The sequence below is a fragment of the Sinocyclocheilus anshuiensis genome, unplaced genomic scaffold (genome assembly GCF_001515605.1).
Source record: "Sinocyclocheilus anshuiensis isolate Anshui unplaced genomic scaffold, SAMN03320099.WGS_v1.1 scaffold352, whole genome shotgun sequence".
NCBI classification, from domain to species: Eukaryota; Metazoa; Chordata; class Actinopteri; order Cypriniformes; family Cyprinidae; genus Sinocyclocheilus; species Sinocyclocheilus anshuiensis.
Genome location: NW_015557093.1, coordinates 1160330 through 1181903, shown reverse-complemented (window position 1 = coordinate 1181903; position 21574 = coordinate 1160330). Strand labels below are relative to the sequence as shown.

The following is a 21574-nucleotide window of genomic DNA, read 5'->3' as shown; positions in this document are numbered from 1 at the left end:
TATGATATAAATAAAAAAAAATATATATATATGTTATATATATATATATATATATATATATATATATATATATCATAGTTTTTACAAAAATCGAACACTGTTTTCAACACTGATAATAATAATAATGTTTCTTGAGCAGCAAATCAGCATATTAGAATGATTTCTGAATAGTCATGTGACACTGAAGACTGGAGTAATGATGCAGAAAATTAATCTTCGCCATCACAGGAATAAATTATAAAATAAAATAGAATAAAATAAAATAAAATGAACAGTTATTCTAAATGCTAATATTATTCACAATATTACGGTTTTACTGTATTTTTTCACCAAATAAAAAAATATTGCCATCTCTCTCTGTAATATAAATATTTCTTTATTTTGGAACTGTATCTTTATTATCTTCTTATTATATCTGCATTACACTGCATGATTAGTTGCAGTTTATTATTTGCATTTAACTTTTGCATTTATTTTTTTCCCTCCAATCCAGATCAATACAGACCTGAGACCATTTTGGGGAAGCCTCCCTACCAGTTAAGAACCACTATGCTCACATTTATCACACTCTCACAGATTATAAGACGGCATTCGGTCAAAATGTTGGTGTTCTAAGATAGCAGAGCTGAACTCACAGGCGATGCGCACATATGCCTTTTGGCTCTTCTGGGTTCCTGTAGTGCTCCAGGCCACACACTGACACCAGTAATCGTCCAGACCGAAGATCTTCTCCACCTGCTGTCTGGAGATGTCAATCTTCACCTGCATCACCGGCAGTCCTGGGACCAAACCAGACAAAGCAAACATGTTCAGCTCAGCATCACTGACAGACAGAGAGAGGCATTCAGAAACAGTCCTTCAACTGAAGCGAACTGAGGCCAGGCCCTTGTAAAAACTGTTTAATTGTGTCAAACTTACGGTTAATGTGTGGCAAATTAGTTGGCAAAAATTAGCAGCTCTTTACTGGCAGTGGTGCATCAAAACTTTGGCAACAATGCAAAATTTATCACTGTCAAACTTTTCACAGACGTGGCAAACTGTCCACTGTTTCCAAAGGTTTTTTGCAGGTTCACCATGTCCAGTGAAGAGCTGCCAACCATTTGAGATGAGGGGAAACAAATGAGCAAACTAATTTTGTGCAGATAAACATTTTTGTTGCTTGGCTAATTCATGGAATACTGACAGATGATTGATGCAGGAAGTGTATGACATACGAAACCACCTCAAAATAGAAATTCCCAAACTCTAATACGCTTTCTGGGATGAATTAATAAATAAACAGATATTAATATTTATGTGAGCTTCCAGTGGGAGATATTTTTCCTGGTTACTCAATCTGTGCATTTCCATTCAGACATGAGTGGCTACGATTATCCCATCAAAGCTCAGAGGTCTTTTGTGAAAATAAAAATTAATAGAGGACAAGAAAAAAAAAGAGGGATGAAGTGATAATTTGTCAGCTGCAGCAGGGTGAATAATGTCTATACAACTGGTGTGAAGTCATCCAACAAAATGATTCATTTTCAGCTGACAATTACAAATGAACATAATCAGAGTTAACCAACACCAACAACACAAACGGTGTAATTCATAATAAAGCTCTCTTTGAGGATGAAGGCAGGGGGTTAGACAAAGATCATTTTTCTTTTCATTATCTCTGGACCATCTCCTCAACCCCTAAGCCTCTCTGATATTTTCCTCCATGGCTATCGCTCATCTCAACACGAAAGCGTGACCTTGAAGATGTCCACATCCCCCTCAACAACCACCTTCCTCCTAATTTCTCCCATAATCTCTCTCCCTCCAACCTTAATTATCTCTCCATCCAACCTTGTTCATCCCTTTTTCTCCCTTTCTCTCGTTTGGCTTGTAGGGCCCTATGAAATCAGTTGTATTTTTTTCCCCAAATTCCCTTTCATGTTTTTCCAAATTCAATTTTTTTCAGTTTGAATTTTTCTGGATTCAGTTTTCTGCATTTAAATTTTTTTCTAGACTCTGTTTTACTGGTTAAATTAAAGTTTATTAATTAAAAAGCATGTCTAATTAATTGAAATCACGAAACTTACACAATTTAACAGCAATCTATTAACAGTTCAACAAAAAATACATTTTTAAGGCCCTATGAAATACTTATTTCCCCCCTCACATTTAGTTTTTATTTTTAAATTCTGTGTTTTCCATAAATTTTTTGGATTCCATTTGAATGGTTTCATTAAATGTTAATAATCAAAAGCATCATGTGTTGTGTATTTAAATTCTTCTGGTAAATAAATACAGGTAAATAATTTTCTGGTAAATATTCCAGAAAAAAAAAATTATTTCTGGTAAATAAATAAAAAATGTTTCAGTAATAATTGTATTATTATTATAATTATTAGTATTATTATCAATACTAATGTATTGTAATGTATTTCTGTCACAGTTTCTTCAAGTTAAACCGAATCTTTATTTTGATGGGTTGTTGTGAAGACCTTTAAGTTTCTCTGTTTATATGATATAATGAGAGTTTTCTCAAAAGAAACAATAAAATGCTCATGAAGTGACTCTCAGAGCAGTTCTAGACATTATATTCATGTGTTCATGTACTTATATATATGTATATATATATATATATATATATTTGGCAATCACTTTAACATTGAAAACTTTGATTGCTTTGCTTCATATTTCTGGGCATTTCAAATCCTTTTATGTACCTCATACAGTACATTTTTTAATTGATTTTTGTGCATGATATGAACATTCTAAATAATTTTGGGGTACCATTCAAATGTTTAAATAGATTTTAGTACATCATGTGTGCCTTCAAATGCTCAAACAGATTTCTACCCATTTCAAATGTTTTCTGTGCTTGCGTTTGAACTCATAATTAGATTTTTTTTTTTTTTAATTAAACATTTAAATAATTTTAGCGTTAAGAAATTTTACATAACAGGAGAGATCAAATGTGCAAATCTATTTTCGTCCATATCTGGACATTCAACATTTTTCCACATGTTCTTTGGTAGTGAATCATAGGTAAATTTAAAAACATTCAAATCAATGTTTGGGTACAATTAAATGTTTGAATAGATTATTGGGCATCATTCCAACATTATAATTGTTTTTTGGGCATCATTTGAAAGCTTGAATATATTTTTAGAGCATTAGAGCTGCATTCAAATTGATTTTTGGACATCATTTCAATGTTCAAATATATATATATTTTTTTTGCATCAATGGAATTGACCAAAATATGGTGTCTACATACACCATCTACGTACACTAGGTTCTGAACTCATACTCAGACGCTCCGGCAATGTGACAGAAATGCATCATCTCAAATCCTGCTGGTCATTTGAGTTCTTGCTCCAACCTGTCTGTCACAAATCAATGTACATCACATCCATCACCACTTGGCAGAGAGTCTCTAGGAGGAAAGAAATAGGACAGCACAGAGAGCTTGTGTCTCACTATCTTGGCAGACATTAGGAGCACATGCAATTACTGTTAGATTTAAACCACCCTCCAGTGTTACCCAGGGCGTCAACATCAAAATGGACCTCTCAGACAATCTCGCTCTCCTCTGACACAACGTCTGGACTTTAATCCTCGCTGATGGCTCAAAACACTTTTGCAACGGGTCAGAAATATGAGATTCAATGCATAAATCTCTAATCCAGACAAAAATAAGTGCACTGAAAATAACACACTCTCAATTAATTGCTCCGCTCGCATTGCATTGAATTCAGATTGCGTAACCAATTCAAAATGAGCGGAAATAGTTATGATATTAGACAACTAAAAGGGGTGATTTTTTCAGAGAATGTAATTATCGTTCGCATTAAATCGTAAAATACAATTAAGGGAAACAGGCGTAGTCCTGAAATAGTCAGAGGAAAAAGCTATCTTAAACACTGATTGTTTTATTAATTGCTTTTTGTTTCTTTTAGCAGCAATTACCCGGATTTCTGACCTCATACTCCCTCTGCGCTTCACGGCTAACCGCTGAGGCCGCCACATTCAGTTTCATTCACTTTTGTGACTATGCCACATGGCCTGCACCGCTTCTCAGGCGTGAAAATTCACTTTTCCTGCATGACAGATTTAGCTGCATGATAGCTAGGATAATACTGTAATGCAGATTTGTATAATGAGTAATTAACTGAGTATGAAGTCTTTGACTAGGAACACCATTAAAATTTTCACCCCTTGAGCGAGGTCGCTGTGGCAACCCTACCTTTGGGGTCTGAAAGGTCACGTGGTTAAAGAATAATTGACTCTTAGACCGAGTGTCACACGTGAACACCCGCTTCCAATACTGTGAAACCCCCACAGACAGAGGAAATTATTCCAAAATGAACACACATTTATTAGACCCTCAAAGAAAAAAGGCCCTGTGTAGATGGGATCGTAATTCTGAGTTATTGCTTTACGCTTTTGTCGTGTTGTGCGTCTGCATACTCAATACATGCAGCACACCTTCAAAATTAATTGTTAAAAATTCATATCCCGTCCCATTTTTCTATGCTGACATCTAACAAATTATTAAATACAGACTTAAAAATTCAGAAAAAGAATAATAATGATGCTGCTTTCCATTCTGGGGTGAGCTGAACCGAGTGCATTTTTCATAACAGACCACAAGGTCAGCCAGTTCCCAGGCATTTCCCAGAATTCAATGCATGCATCATAAGGAATACTGAGAATGAAAAAACACAGAAATACTTTTTCCCCATTTTTTTTCTTTTTCATTTTAAACATGATACAGTGTTTTAAAAATGTAACACTCGGAGAGATTGTGCAAAAAAATTGTGAGACTATTATAGTGAAAACATCAGTCTTTAACTCATGAAGTTTTATTTTTTGTGAGCTAAACCTTTTACGCCAGGGCTCACTAGAGGGCTTTAGAAAACTTCCATGACTAAAAAGTAATTAATACAATATTTTAAAACAATCTAACTCTAAATTAAAATGCTAAAAATGTAAACTGAAATGTATTTCTCATATAATATTATATCATAATATAATAAAAAATAAATAATAAAATAAGTTTTTTATTAAAGAAGATTCTGTTCTTTAAACATAAAAAATATTCCTAGTACTCTGTACTCCTAGCTTCTGTTAATACAAAAAAATACTAAATAAAATAAAAATAATAAAATAAAATTAGGTAGCTAAAAAACATGATATACATTCCCCAACACTTATTGATGAAGGTGTCTGAATAAATTTTGGTTTGACTGTATCTATTTGATAAATGAAGTTAATCAACTAACAATATACATACGCTTTTGGTTTCTGTACCCAATATTTAAAAAATTGACAAATGCAATGAAATATTGGTATCGGTACTCGGTATCGGCAAGTACCAAAAATAAAAGTATCGGTATCGGGCGAGTACTGGAAAAAGTGGTATCGGTGCATCCCTACTTAATATAATTCTTACATAGTACCCATTCTGTATAGGGATAGTTCCCCAAAAAAAGAAAAAAGAAAAAAATTAATAACTGCCATCATTTATTAATGATTACAACTGTAAATCATTACAGAATTTTCATCATTTCAATCTTAAACTATCCTTTCAACTGTGCTATTTGTAGAAAGCCCAGAGTCTCACAGGAAAAACCATGGATGAGATGTTTCCTCCAAGGAACTAGCAGGGTCCTGGTCGGATTCGACGGTGCATTTACAGTAGAATCCAGGGATATGATAACATCCCGTTCTGACACACTACACCATAACTTTATCTCAGTCCCAGCGTGACTTTGCAGTGACTGCTCTATATATTATTGCAGCGGTGAACATCTGTTCCTTGTGTCTGCACCAACAACTCCCAAAAGGAGCGGCAAACGCTGCTAGAGCGACTAGGTGGCAAAGAGATGCATTATTCAAGTATGTTATCCTTCCAAATGTGTGAGTAACAGTTCTCATTACTGTTATAAAGGACTTTTATTGTGAGGCGGATGAGGCTGCTAAATCAAACAGCATGCGTGTCTAGAAATACAGACAAGACTCACAGACCCGCAGTGACATCGCTGCTCTTATTCTCTTGTGAGTCGATACAGAGGCTCGACTGGCGCAGAGACTTTATTTTTTTCCACTCACTCTTGTTTTTGCTGCCGGTGACCTCAATTCCACGGGGGTCATTTGCTTATCAAAGGCGCAGCCCAAAACTGGCAGGTTGGAGTAAGTTTTCATTGTGGTCGAGGAAATTCAATTAGGCCGCATCTAGAGCGCGAGAAGCTAAGATTCATCAATGGGAGCTGGGATTAAGGGGGAACTGACTTACACTAGAACGACACACAACTATCAGTCAGAAGGTCAGCGTGTGGACTTTCTATTTTTCTATTGGCTTGGAATATAGTGTCACTCTCCGATGCGCTGGATCTTACAGATAATTGCTCCTGTGTGGACACGCTAGTGGCAATAATGATGTTTATCATTAGTGTTGAATTAGAGAGGTAAATACACATTTAAAACACGTTAGTGTTTTGAACTGTGTTGAATAATGTAATGTTTACCATGTTGTTTGACAAACATATCACTCTCTTTCAATGCATTACGCTCTTTTCATTATCCGTTATCGCTTCTGGACGTCTGAGCCCTGAAACAGCGGCCAAAGATAGAGAGGTAAACAAACAAATGAATAATTAGAGCAATTCAAAAAATGTCATTAAAACACTGACAGAATTCAGAGCTGTGTACCGACACATGGAGCCATGATGCTTCTGAGGTCAACATGAGTTCACATCTGCCTCTTCTGTCTTCTCCACTCTCTCTCCCTCAGTCTTATTCCAAAAGTAATTAAATTAAACAAAACTAATTAAGCTAGATTACATTAATATAAATAGTAAATGAAATAAAAACAATACAAATAATGAAACAATAAATAAAATAATGAATTATTTAACACACATGCTTAAGTTCGAATCTGACCAAAAATAAATAGTAAATAAAATAAATAGATAGATTAAATAAATGTATAAAATAATAAAATTAATAAAATTGTGAAACAATAAAATATAATATTATAGCAAAAATACTAATAGAGAAAATAAAAAGTAAATAAATAAATTGATATATGCATACATTAATACTACTATGAAAATTACTAAAATTATTAAACATAAAACAAACATACAAAAAGTAATAAAATGAAATGAAATGAAATAAAATAAAATAAGCCCACTTCAAGTATCAATATATGGTTTGGGTCCCTCCTTCACTAAATCTATGGGATTTTTTAATCGCTTAAGAAAGAAAGAAAGAAAGAAAGAAAGAAAGAAAAAAAATAAAATAAGCCCACTTCAAGTATCAATATATGGTTTGGGTCCCTCCTTCACTAAATCTATGTGATTTTTTAATCGCTTAAGAAAGAAAGAAAGAAAAAGAAAGAAAGAAAGAAAGAAACTAACTACAAATGCACCTGTCCTCAACAAGCCAAATTATTTGAGGTATCCTTCAGAGCATAAATGGTGCATAGAGGTAGGGATTTGAACACACCTCTTGGGTAATACCGCTAATATAATAAAAAAGTCCCAAATAATGCTTCACACAAACGAAGCATCAAAACTAGAATCCATCCTACCCCCAAAAAACCTTTCAAACTCTAAGTAGCACATTAAAAAAAAGAGAAAAAAAGCCATTGTCCTCAGGCGCTCTGAAGCTGGATGTGTGGTCCATGTGGACCAACAGGCAGGATGACTCAGTGAACGGCTGTCTCTTTTCCTGCACTAATAAGATACTGTAATCCTCGGCTCACTCCAGTGAGCAGCAGTCTATAAAGAAGAGAAGAGACAGACGGACTGTTTCAAGGGCCACATTAAATCCATCAGCCACGGAGGGGCCTACACGGGCACATCCAGGGACCCGCAACCAGTGCACTTTTGGGTCAAGGCTTGGCTCAAGGATTTTAGTTGTTACAGGAATATTTTTTGCTAGTCCTAATTTGATTGAACTGTCCATTTGCGACTGTGAATGCGCCGTTCAAGGCCCCCCGCTCGCGCTCGCCATTCTATTATGGATTATTTAAGGCTGGTGACCCAGCATGTGGCTGCGGCACCAATCAATCCAGTCTAGTTCAGGCCAATGCCAGCTCAAGGTGAAACGACTCTCAGGTAGGTTAGAAAAACAACTGACGCGCATGCTAACGTGTCAATCTGCGGCATAAAAAAGGGAAAATACACTGATATTCAAGTCCAAGGGCCCTGAAACGGACTGTGACACGAAAAAGCAAGCTAGAGTGATTACAAGCGCCATGAAAGACAACACTATGGTTTTATGTCGACTTTTATGTGACTGATATTAAATTAAATCCTAACCGTCTGTAACCTGAGAAAGGCCTTGTAACAGTGAAACACGAGTTTATCTGGTAGACATTTTCATAACAGAACATGAAAACACACCTGAGTTTCCTTTAAGTACTGTGAGATTTCTTTGTTTTGTAAGATTATTTCAACAGGCAGCTAGTGAAGGTTACTCAAGGTGTAATTTGTCATTCGTCATCCTGATTGATTTTTTAATCTTATGGCATCAACACCCCAATCTGCGTGTAGCACCATATTGACATGTCACTGTTGATTGCGGTTATTTATTGGATGTTTGATGCTAAATTGCCTCTGGAGAGAGTCTGGTTGATGTGATGTAAGATCAGCATGCGATGATCATGTACTGCAGCAGAAGGGGGCTCCGTTTTAACACTCATAGCATCTTCAGTGAAGAGAGGACAGGAATTCACAGATCCACAGAAGCTGATGAAATGCTAATTTGCTTTAGTATTTTTAGAAAGTTGAGTAAAGAAAACACTGTCAACACATACTAACATCATTCGCAGGTAACAATAGTATCAAATAGAAATGTATCATTTAAACTGGCGTAAAAAGAAATCTGTGAAAAAACAGAGAATTTGTTTTAAAGGGGATGTTGACTGTTTTTTTTCTAGGCTTGATTGTGTTTATGGGGTGCAGTCTAACATGTGGATGGGCTCTGATTGATTAGCTGGCCCAGTGTGTTGTGATTGGCTAAACCGCCTCTAGCGTGCGTCTAAATGTCCCGCCCCTCAACATAGCAGCATGTGCTCCGGTTGTATTGTAAACAATGACGATATTTTGTTGAATAAAGTCGTTATTTTTGTTTTCTTTGTTCACAAATGTATTCTCGTAGCTTCGTAAAATTATGGTTGAACCCCTGATGTCACATGGATTATTTTACCGATCTCCTTGCTACGTTTCTGGACCTTGATCGTGGTAATTACATTGCTGTCTATGGGAGGGTCAGAGAGCTCTCAGAATTCATCAAAAATATCTTAATTTGTGTTCCGAAGATGAATGGAGGTCTTACGGGTTTAGAACGACATGAGGGTGAGTAATTAATGACAGAATGTTCCTTTTTGGGTGAACTAAGCCTTTAAGCTTAAACTGTGAAAACAATCAAATCATTAATCACAATTACATAACAATTAATCGCCAGGCAACATTTCATATAATCATGACAGCACTATATGGATTCAATCTCTCCAATGATTATGTTTCCTAAGGGTTGCACCTAAGATTTCACAGCAGCTTCTGTAAGTGCGTGTGTGTGTGTGTGTGTGCACGAGTTGTTAGTTAATTTCTCTGCCAGCTACATTTACTAGCCGCATGAGCCATGGTTGGCTGTAGCAGGCCAACAACCAAGAATAAATCCAGCTCTGACAGAAGGTATTCCTCTGTTGACAATTTAAACCTCAGGTAATACATTATCAAAGCTACAGATAGACACTGAGACCATCCATCTGCTTGCTGATAGCACTGGAGCTAACAAAAATCATATCAGCCTCATTAAACCTCCATTTCTGTCAGGCTTTTTAACCAGAAGGCATATCTGTCAGCAAGTAGCTGTTAAGGTAAACCAATTAAGGGCTGAGTATGGCCAAAATATTCTAAATAGCTCCAAGCTAAAGACATACCAGCCTATGAAAACCAGCTGGCATCACACTATCTTTTGAGTTTATATCTCTTAAATATGTTGCCTAGCAGACAGGCGTTTGACAGCACTGCAAAATAAGAGTTTTATTAACCAAATGACAACTAAGACAACTAAACAAGTCTCCTGTGACCACTTGTGATCAGATTTTTATGAAGGGAGGGTTTTGTGACTATATACATCACTTAACTCATCAGAATGACATGGCATATTGACAAAGCAAAAAACAACAAAAAAAGTTGGTATAGGGTAAACGTACCTATTAAGCTCATCAAAATCTACATTGAGACATTTTTAGTGCACAAGATATTGGTTTCAGTACAAGATGTTATGTAACAATAAAATATTAATCCCTCACACAAAAATATAAAATTTTATTTTAAATGACAAAAGCATTTTGATTAAGATATACATCATTAAATGCAAAAAGTCTGGCTGTGCTTAATGGGTACATTTTTGTACCCTTTAAGCACACCCCTGTTCCCATTAAGCTCAAATCATGTTTTATTAACAATTCTTGTTAATTTTAAACAACCTGTTTAAAGAATAATTGAAAAATATTTTATTTGAAGGTAAAAAAGTCAATAAAAAAAAAAAAAAGTCTGTAGATTTGAGCTGACATATCTAATAGAAAATCACAGTGTATCATGGTCACAGACTACAATTTTTTTTTAGCTTCAGACTTCAGCTTTCCATCCAGTCGGAGGAGATCAAACGTTTGATATTTTCAGCAGATTTTAAAACACATTGTTTTCATTTGTCACGTGTCTCCTATCAACAACGCGCACGTTTCTGTGCGAGTTTGTTGTGATCGGAAGGAATTTAAAGTCTGGTATTGTATGATCCTCAGTCGTTTAGTGTATGATGCCCAGTTTTCCTTTGTGACTATTTACAAAGTCTGTACATGTATGATGCCTGGTGTTTTAAAAATCTGTTCAGATTTTAAAAGTCGTGTAGTGTACAGGTGCATCTCAATAAATTAGAATGTCGTGGATATTTATATAGACGTTCAATGTGGAAGAGCTTAAAGAGAGCACACTGAGCTTAATTGGAGCAGCAACCATTTTTAATAATTTTAATTTAATATTTATTAAAATAACAATATTTTGCTAAATAAATAAACTAGGTCATGTATTAAGTTCATACATATTTTATTATGAACAACTATTATTAACTATATCTATGAAATTATACTTTTTCTTATTGATGTCACACTGAAGCTGTGTGATTTTCATAGTAGTGTACCCTTTAAGCTCACCTTGCAATAATATGAAATCTTTAAAAATTACAGCACTGTAAAACCACAGACCAGCAATAAACTGTCAATTTAAAATATTATGGATTTAAAAGTACAAGCCAGTAATGCCTGTGAAGTTATATATTAGCGTAACACACAATCTTATACAGCTAGTCAGCTAACTGTCTTCTGTAGCATCTGCGCTATGTTGCTAAAACTATCTTTTGGATCTAACTGTAATTGTTTCCCACATCCAAGTTCCAGGTTATAATATACAAAAGTCTAAACATGAATCTCCTAATTTTACAATAAGTTGTGAAACTTACCCAAAATAAAGGCTTAAACATCTAAAAAATGCACATTTAAAGGGCTGAAAGTTTTTAGACAGCTTTCAAAATGGCCGCCAGACAGTGTGAACACATAGAGACTCATATCTCAGTGTGCAATTATCTGATTGACTTGAAATTACAGGAGGTATGTAATAACAAACACATCAATTGGTTAAGACATCACGTAGGATAATACATTATTTTTGTATTTTTTGAGCTCAGAAATGGAAATGTGCTTAATTGATACGTGAGCTTAATAGGTACGTTTACCCTACAGTAACAAATGTGTTGGCTATGTACAGCTTAAGAAGAAAATAACCATCTGATTAAAAAATAGTAATATTAATGAAAAATTGCAAGAGAGCGAACAGTACTTGTACATAGTCATTACAGGCATTATTTCAGTCTTCAGTGTCACATGACCCTTTAGAAATCATTCTAATATGCTGATTTGCTGCTCAATTAATATCAATTATTACTGGTGCTCGGTTATTAATAATCAAGTTTCAAAAGATTTTGCGGATTCATATTTTGTGAAAACCATGATACTTTTTTCAGAATTCTTTGAACAGAAAGTTGAAATAAATTTATGTAAATTTATATTGAAATAAAAATTTGGATCAATTTAATGCACCTCAGTGAAGAAAAATATAATTTTATTGTAGTTTCTTTAATACTTTTTTTGTGAAATATATTACTTAAATATATCTTCCACATTTTTAGCATTTAAGACATGTTTCTTGACCAGCAAATATTAGAAGTGACACTGAAGACTGGAGAAATGGCTGGTGAAAATTCAGCATTGCCATCACATGAAAAAAAAAATACATTTAAAATATATTGAAATAGAAAACAGTTCTTTATACTTTATTGTAATAATATTTCACAATATTACTTTTTATTGTATTTTTGATCAAATAAATGCAGCCTTTGTGATCTAAGAGACCAAGAGAGGTGTCAATACCAGATGTAAATGTGCTGGAAACTGTATTTAGATAACATGATTGATGAACAAAGGGTATTTCTGAAAGCATGAATCTTTAGGGAGCAGCACACTGACTGTCACAGCCGCTTTCCCGAATATCATGTGGCAATCTTGACCTACTCCAAATCCGTTCAGAAACCATTTATTGTCCCAAACTACCTCCTCTGTCATAATCCAACATGTGATTGGAGCTCAAGCTGACAAGGAAGAAGAGCCGTATGTTTTGATATTTGTTTGAATGCTAAGTTAGTTTATGCTGATTCGTTCATAAGGACTAGTGCACACAAAGCACAAACTGTCATCCACCCGGTTTCTTTGCCTATCCAAAATCTTCATGGACTATTAAGCTGTCACGTCCCCTCCCTCCTCTCCCAGTGGCTGATCTATTTATAAAGCAACGTGAGCTGAACAGGTGTTGATCTGCATCAAAAATCATCTTACTTGATTGGTGACAGTTAAAAACTGTAACTGTCTTGGTGGACTGTTTATGTTTGGTAAGGCTTGAGTGACAAGCAGAACTAGTCACGGAAGCGCTTTTATTTTTTTGCATATCTGAAATGTATTAACACCCATCTTCACCTGCACAATGCTGTTTTACAGTATTTCTACACACTAAATGTGAGCAAAAATTCCAGTCTCTATCTTTCTCATTAGGGGTAGATGGTATACTAGATAAAGACAGAAAAACAGTAGAAATGTCCAACTATTGTTTGCAAAATGATCATGATGCAAAATGCTGGTACATGGAAGGGAATGAGAATTACAATCAGAGATGAAGGAAGAAGGTGGAGCAGCAACAGATGTCAATCAAATTAGTTGCTGTTGCCCTTAGTTACAGCTGCAATCTCTGTAAAGATTTCCTAGTAGCACTTGTTCTGCTTTATGAAATATGGAGAAAAAAACAACAACTGGATTGACTAAAATAAAATCTCATTTAACAGTGCATTTATCTACTTGACAAAAACATTCCCATATGCCACTGAAGAGTACATCAAAACATTAAATCACGCAGAGAGGTTTATCATTTTGAACTAAATCATATTGAACTAAAAAAGAAAGACTATTTTTGTTTGGACAGAAACAATATATAAATATATTATATATATATGATATACATTTTTTTTTTTTAATTATATCACATTATTTTTTTAAATCGCTCATCCCTTATGGGCTTATTCTTGAATGCTTTAAATTAAATGGCCAAATGGTTGATTTAAAAATAAAATAAAATAAAACAATAAATTAGTTGATTTTGTGACTTAAATATGGATCCACTTTAAAGTATAAAATGCAATGGCAAAACCTTCTTTCACCAATTACTGTGCTTCTGCGTACCCTACAGTGCTACATGGCTGCAAAACGACAAACATTCATGACATGTGCCACTGGAAACCACCCAATGTATGAATATTTCCAACACCGGCCCTGAGGATGCCACATCCCATTTTCTATGCCATTCCATGAGCATTTTTCAAACCCTGAACTACATTTCCTCTCTTCACTCCCATCACTGCCATTTTAATTGTGAAGTAAACAGCTCTCCGGGGCTCTTCGCAGCAGCTCTACGGTGTCAATCTTCATTTCCTTCCACAAAAAGCAACACATCTTAATGGTACAGTATTGATAATCCATTGGTCTCCTAGTGCACAGTGAGAAAAAATAAATGCTTGAATCACTACCACAGGCATGTTGTTAGTCTAGATTGCATTCTGTGCAACAACAAGGGCATAACTCTTGATCAAAAAGTAATTACTTACTAGCTGTAAGCTATGGGCTGAGCTGAAATGGATTGTGGGAGTGCAGACTGTGTGTACTGAGATGAGCTGTTTCATCGTCCAGCAGAACTTCTGTTGTGCCAGACATTTCCTCTAAATGCAGAAGATTTGGGGCACATCAGGTCAGTGAATTAAGCCAGCTTGACGTAGCCAAAACAGCCATAATCACACCTGCATGACTCAAAGATCAAAGCAGCCCTCTTTAAACCATTACAATAACACAGGGTTATGTAGAAAATGTGTATGCTAAAAATGCAATATATACATTTTTTTTGTATTTGCTTTGAAATGGTTCAAAAGTGTGTGTGTGTGTGTGTGTGTGTGTTTTCCCCTCAATCAGAGGAACCATCATTTCTACCAAATATCTATTGTAGCTAATTTGATTAATTGTCCTTAAGAAACAATTATTTTTATTATCAATGTTGAAAACTGTAGTGCTGCTTAATAATTTTGTGGAAGCAAACTACTTTCAGTATTCTTTGATGAATAGATTTATTTGAAATAGAACCCTTTTGTAAAAAAGTGAAAGTCTTTAGTGTGGTTTTTAATTTTTTTGCAGAATAAAAGTATTAATTTATTGCTATATATATGAGCCAAACTTTTAATGCAAGTCAAACTATGGCAAAACCAAAAAGTATTCCTAGGAAGCACAGTACTCATTCCCTGTTTACTGGTAACCTTTAAAAAAGGAAGCACGGCAGACTACTAAAACCCTGCACACCCTGATTTCATATAATTATGAAGCCTGCAATCAGAGCTTAAATTTGCAAATTTTGTAAAAAGCTCCGGCATTTTAGTCTCAATCTACAGTGCAATCTACATGAGACACTCTGTAAATGGTTTGTTTGGGGTCCATGGCATGCCATCTGAACCCAAGATTAATCTAGGCCTGAATCCAACGTTAACAAAAAACGAGTCTCACAGACCGATGTGATGTGATTCAAGACAGACTGTCCTTAAGGAACCTGATTTATGGTCAGCGATATTGCCTTTAGTTTAGACTGCTTGCGTGTGGTCGGTTTCTAAATTGTCTCTTTATGAAGTATTTGCAGTAATGCAGATCCTCTCGCTGGTGCTGACCCAGCTAGACCAGTTAATGGGTCTGTCTGCTTGCTGGATTACTGGAGCTGTTGACCTTGCCATCTGCTCCTGATGCCTCAACGCCAAACACTCTCCCTCTCTGCCATTCAGACAGGATGAAATACAATTCCCATTAAAGGGAAAGTTGCTAATAATGCCTTATCAATTAGCCCCATTGCTATTGATTGATGTCTAGCAGGTGGCACGAGACGATTATGTTCATTTAGAGGTACACTGACTGTCCTCGCCTCCTACTCATTCTTTTGATGCTCATTAATGCCCCGGCTGTATAGAGACATCAGCTACTGACTAAATCAGCCCTCTAACAACCCATTAAAGATCGCTTCATCACTGTTGAGTCTCATCTTTGTATTTCTACATTGTTAGCAAGTTGTTCTCAGATGTGTGGTAATCTTCATTTAGTCTTTATGATATTTGCTCTAAAAGTTGCTGTATAATACAACATAATATATGCAGACATACACAGTGCCACTCAAAAGTTTTTTTTAATTTATTTTTTTATGTTTTTGAAAGAAGTCTCTTATGTTCACCAAGGCTGCATTAATATTGTCAAACATTGTTACAATTTAAAATAACTGTGTTCCATTTCAATATATTTTAAAATGTAATTTATTCCTGTGATCATTACTCCAGTCTTCAGTGTCACATGATCCTTCAGAAATCATTCTAATATGCTGATTTGGTGCACAGGAAACATTTATTAATATTGCCAATGTCGAAAAGCACTCCTGCATAATCTTTTTTTTTTTTTTTGGAAACCATGATACACGATACTGTCACGGAAACGGGTGTGTGGAGGCAGGCAGGACGACGAGGACGACAAGGATTCCAATAATGACATTTATTGTAGACACAACAAGGCAGGTTCAGGTAGGTGAGACACACACTCGGGGTAACATTAACAATAACCGACACCAATGCTCAGACAGACAGGAACTAATATGGGGTGAATAATTAGAGGCAGACAGGTGAGCACAATGACGGTGATTAACTAATGATTAGACGGGCTAAACCAACACAAAGGGAAGAAACCACAACAAACAGTCCACAGCGGCGTTACAGTACTCCCCCCCTCCCCAACAAACAGTCCACAGGGGCGTTACAGATACACTGTTTTTCAGGATTCTTTGATTGATAGAAAGTAAAAAGCAAACAAACAGCATTTATTATTATTATTATTGTTGTAATATTATAAAGGTCTTTTCTGTCACTTTTGTTAAATATAATCCTTGTTTAATAAAAGTATTCATTTTTCAATAAATAAATAAATAAATAAATAAAGTAAAATAAAATTTAAAATAATAATAACCTACTGCCCCCCAAACCTTTGAATTGTATATCTTATAGCATGAATGAATGCAATTGTTTTGTTTTTTAAATCTTCTCTTCAAATCACCATGCAGTCCAGATTGAACTCGTCCATGGTCATGTTTGACAGCTCTGCTAGACTTTTATGTTTAAAGAATAAATAATATAATATTATTTAATATATTCACATCAAGTCTATAAGTACTTTTTCCAGGTAGTTTCAATCTTGAAAAAAAATAACAATGAATAATAATGATTTCTCTAAATGGAGCCCTGTGATTGCTTTTCTTTCTGTTATTCAGTAAATGTATGACCAGGAGGCCTGATGTCTCAAGAAAAATCGTAGCATGCCAAAGAATGGTTTCATTTAATCAAAGACATTAGAGTCTGCATGAACTTAATTACACTGTTCCGAGTATGTGGACAGGGTGGCAATAATTCTCATGAGTTTCTGAAAATTGCCCATAATTCATTTCATCTTAGGATATGCACTCAACTCTCCTCTCCCACAAGCTAAACAAAGGTCCATTTTTTTTATACATTCCCCCTATAATTCAGATGGTAAAAGGGCCACTGAAATGATCCTTTTCTACCTGAGATCTTTGGAATTGGCATAAATCTGCCTCATCAATTAAAAGTGATTGTTCTAATCATCTTAGTTTGCCTGTAGGAACCCAGGACAGTGAAACAGTGAAAACAAGCTCAAATTGTTGGCGTGGAAAAAATCATTATAATTTGCTCATTTAACAAAATAAATGAAGGGAATCTGATCCAATGGAACTTGATTAACTTTCATTTGATAAAGAATATATTATCAACAATTCATGCTGCAAACTATAACGAATGAATTCGAAATTTGATCAACAATCTCATATTATCAAAACCAGGATCTCTAAGAAGTCTAAGAGGCTCATGGGAAAAATTAAATTTAATGCATATCTACTAGTCAGTGAGGTGTCTTTTGCAAAGAACTATCTCTAAAGAGGCAAATATTTCAGATTTTTTGGCAATTACTCTCAAAGTGTTGCCACAAATGACCATAAGTCATGCGATGTTGAAATGCGATGTTGTCAGGTATGACAGATTATATGAGATAAAAAGTGATCACGTTCAAAAGCATATTTAACTCCTACGAAAGCCTCTCGCAGGCAACAAATCAAATCAAATCGGACAATCCGAAGCATTTGCAATCTTTCCCGCCTATGTCTGAGACTGCAGTTAGTTAAATGAGAATATTGCCGTAATGGATCAGCCGGTATCCAGGTCTGGTCCTTGCAAATCCACTGTCATCACTGATTTCTCTTTGAATGGATAGGTCTTCATCTCTCCCCTGTCTTAGCTTAGTTTCCTCAGACGAGATGATGAGAAACCTTTGTGTGTGTGTGTGTTAAAGCAGAAGGGGAGAAGCTTTGAACTGGCCAGAGAAATACAATTGAGATAAGTTACTGGAGACAGGTAATGAGAACCAATAGACTCCCAGGAAAGAATCGATAGTGGACACTGATACACTGGAGAGGAAGGACACATCGCAGAATTATTCTTCGTTCGAGTTAACGCTGCAGATATAACGGAGACGTGCACCAAGCAGACAGATACCAAATAGTTTTCGATAACTTGATATTTGCAAACTAAAACATCCATCGATGAGATCAAACTGCCTCAAGGTACCAATAACTGAAACCCTGATAACAATGAAGGACTGCTCGGTCTGAGTCTTAATGTTGAGGGCAGAAATATGATGAAGGCTGTGACATTTGGAAGTATTGATAGTAAATATAATATATTGATATTGTGGGGGGAATCTCATTAAGAAATATACAGGTAATTTTTCATCCCAAAATTAAAAAGACAAATTAAATTTTTTTGGTATTCTGAAATTATTTTCATAAAATAAAGCACACTTTTAACTCAAAATCACACTAATGTGAAACAATCTCATTACTGTAATACAGTAATAGTAAAATGATCCTGTCTGGAAATAATTTCTTAGATTTAATTCTGTACTACAAATACTACTATGATGGACAAATATTTGAATTAAGCACCTTTAAAACATATTAATAACACAGACATATATTAAAAACAATATAAATATCTAAAAACAACAACAACAACAACAAACAATGTGATGGAGAAAGAGAATGTAAAACTGGAAGAAAAATCCATTACAGCAAGCAGTGTTTACTATTATTTATACACAAATATTGTTTTTATTAATATTTTGAATTAGCTTTTATTTTTATACTGTAACATTTTGCTTTCAGTTTTTTTTTTGTGCACTTTTGTCATTTTTATTCGTTTTTGTTTATTTTAATTATTACTATTTAAGGTTCATTTATTATTTTTTGTTTCAGTTTTAATTTTTAGTTATTTAATTTCCAGTTAGCAATTTTAGTGATTATACTTCAACTAAATTAAATTAACTTAAGGTGTTTCACAATGTTTTTAATTTATTATTTTTATTATTATTCTTTTTTGAATTTCAGCTTTATATTTCAATTAACAAAAATGTTTTAATAGTTTTAGTTAACGATAACCCTGACAGCACTTTTGCTATAGCATTCCCTAAATTACAATACACTTTGCATAAAAGCATCAGTTACATATGTGACCCTGGACCACAAAACCAGTCTTAAGTCGCTGGGGTATATTTGTAGCAATAGCCAAAAATACATTGTGGGTCAAAATTATAGATTTTTCTTTTATGCCAAAAATCATTAGGATATTAATTAAAGATCATGTTCCATGAAGATATTTTGTAAATTTCCTACTATAAATATATTAAAACTTAATTTTTGATTAGTAATATGCATTGCTAAGAACTTAATTTGGACAACTTTAAAGGCGATTTTCTCAATATTTCGATTTTTTTGCTCCCTCAGATTCCAGATTTTCAAATAGTTGTATCTCGGCCAAATATTGTCCTATTCTAACAAACCAGGATTCTGACAAATCCTAAGACACAATATCCATACAACACTGATTTCCTTTGCACCTGAGCTGGCAAGACAAGTAGAACTACTTTGTACTCTCCGCTTCAATGAGCTGACATATGTTTGAGTTGTTTTTCTATTCAAAAGGAAAAGTCAGGAGTGTAGTTTACTTCCCAGCACTAACTTTGAGCCAGACTTTCTGAAACTACACAGGAGATGATGCCTCCTGCTGCTCGCCTTTCAAACCACTGCTGACAGCACAATGTAGAAGTTGGGAGAGATCAATGTGGGTACCTTCGGAAACCTATACTGTTGGACATCTGTTTGTCCTTCATCTCTGGCCAAACGCTGGCCATTCATCAGCAACACACAGGCAAGAGGAATGGGGTGTCATGTTGAGACCTTGTACTGTCTCACTGTTGACAACAGACTGTATTCAAACAGAGCGACAGCTACCGAAGTCATGCAATGCTTCTGCTAACACACTGCGAAATAAAAAAATATGTTTTCTTAACCAGTATTTTCCAGTAAAAAAATAAATAAATTACCATTTCTAAACATCCTACAGCATGAATTTACTTGAGTCAAGATAGAGTTACAGTTACAAACAAACTGCAAAATTGTATTTAAAAAAATGTTTTCTTAATTAGAAATTTCCATTCATTTTCAAGTTTCTTTTTTCAGAGAATATATATTAAATCAAATTTGTCTCACCCCATTAGTGATTTTGTTCTAGCTTAGGCAAAAACCTCACTAACGTGTGTTTTTAGTGAAATCCCAGAATATAAGCTTTAAAAAAAAAAAAAAAATCATTCGTTTTTCAAGGATATTCACTTAACATGTTAATATGTTGTGATTTTGTAAACATAGTTTCATAGTCCTTCCAGGTGGCAAAATGTGATGTACTACTGGCTTAGGTGACAGTCAAACAGACTAGCCGTCTTCACATCAGCGAATGAAGAATGTGCGTGTGCATTCAAAAAGTGACTCACAGCTAAATAAATAAACACAATGTAATGTCTGCCAAAAGAAACTGAATGTTAATAGTCTAATGTGTGCATGTGTTATAGACAGATGACAGTAGTTTATGCCTGTCTGCTCTAATACCTAGCAGCATATCCTCCATCTTAAGAAATGCGATGTTCCCCTGAAAATTGTCGCAGCTCCTCCGCAGCATGTCATCTGCACGTCAGCTCTCCCAATCACGGCTTGTTTACATTGTGTTGTGCTAATTTCGTTGTGTTGCGGCTTTTTTCGGTTGTGTTGCGGCTTGTTTTTCATTGTGTTGCAGCTTGTTTCTGATGTGTTGTGCTAATTTCATTGTGTTGTGGCTTGTTTCCATTGTGTTGTGCTAATTTGTGTTGTGGCTTGTTCCTGTAGCATTGCATCCGCACGTCAGCTCTCCCAATCAGCTGTCATGCTGTGAATTGGAGGTTTTAAGTTACAGATCACTTCTGAATCCTAGCACATGCGTGACGTGAATCCCTATGCCCCTACGCTGCCTCTGCCAAGGAGCGTCAAACAAGCACACAAACATCCGCTCGCTGAATGCTGACGAGCCGTTCCCCGCCTCCACCTTCTGAGAGAACGAGGGGAAGACGGCAAATTTGAGAGATAGAAAACCCTTTAGGAAATTATTTTATTCTACTGACGCTAGGAACAATCATTGTAGAAAGCCGAGCTGAGTACTTGTCAGCAGATCCCAATCAATCACAAAAAGTGTATATTACGTTTGAAATATGGCTATTGTTCTTACAAAAACTCATGGATTCGCTACGGGGGCCTTTATTCATCCCCCGGAGCCGTCTGCGGCACGTTTTATTATGAATGCGCAAGCTTTATTTGACAACTTGTGGACTGTTCAACTGCAACACCCGCTGAGTGCCATTAAACAGCTTGAAAGATCAAAGACAATTTTTAATATAACTCCGACTGGATTCGTCTGAAAGAAGAAAGTCATA

General features: G+C 35.2%; 1 protein-coding gene across 2 annotated transcripts in view; it reads right to left on the bottom strand.

The window, feature by feature from the left end:
- LOC107677380 (netrin receptor UNC5A-like) overlaps positions 1-21574 on the bottom strand; it is a 204683-nt gene that overhangs the window by 65615 nt on the left and 117494 nt on the right. For both annotated transcript variants that reach the window (XM_016472262.1, XM_016472263.1), the window contains exon 3: positions 636-779. In XM_016472262.1, the coding sequence (XP_016327748.1) occupies positions 636-779 (144 nt within the window). The remainder of the gene's footprint in view (positions 1-635; positions 780-21574) is intronic.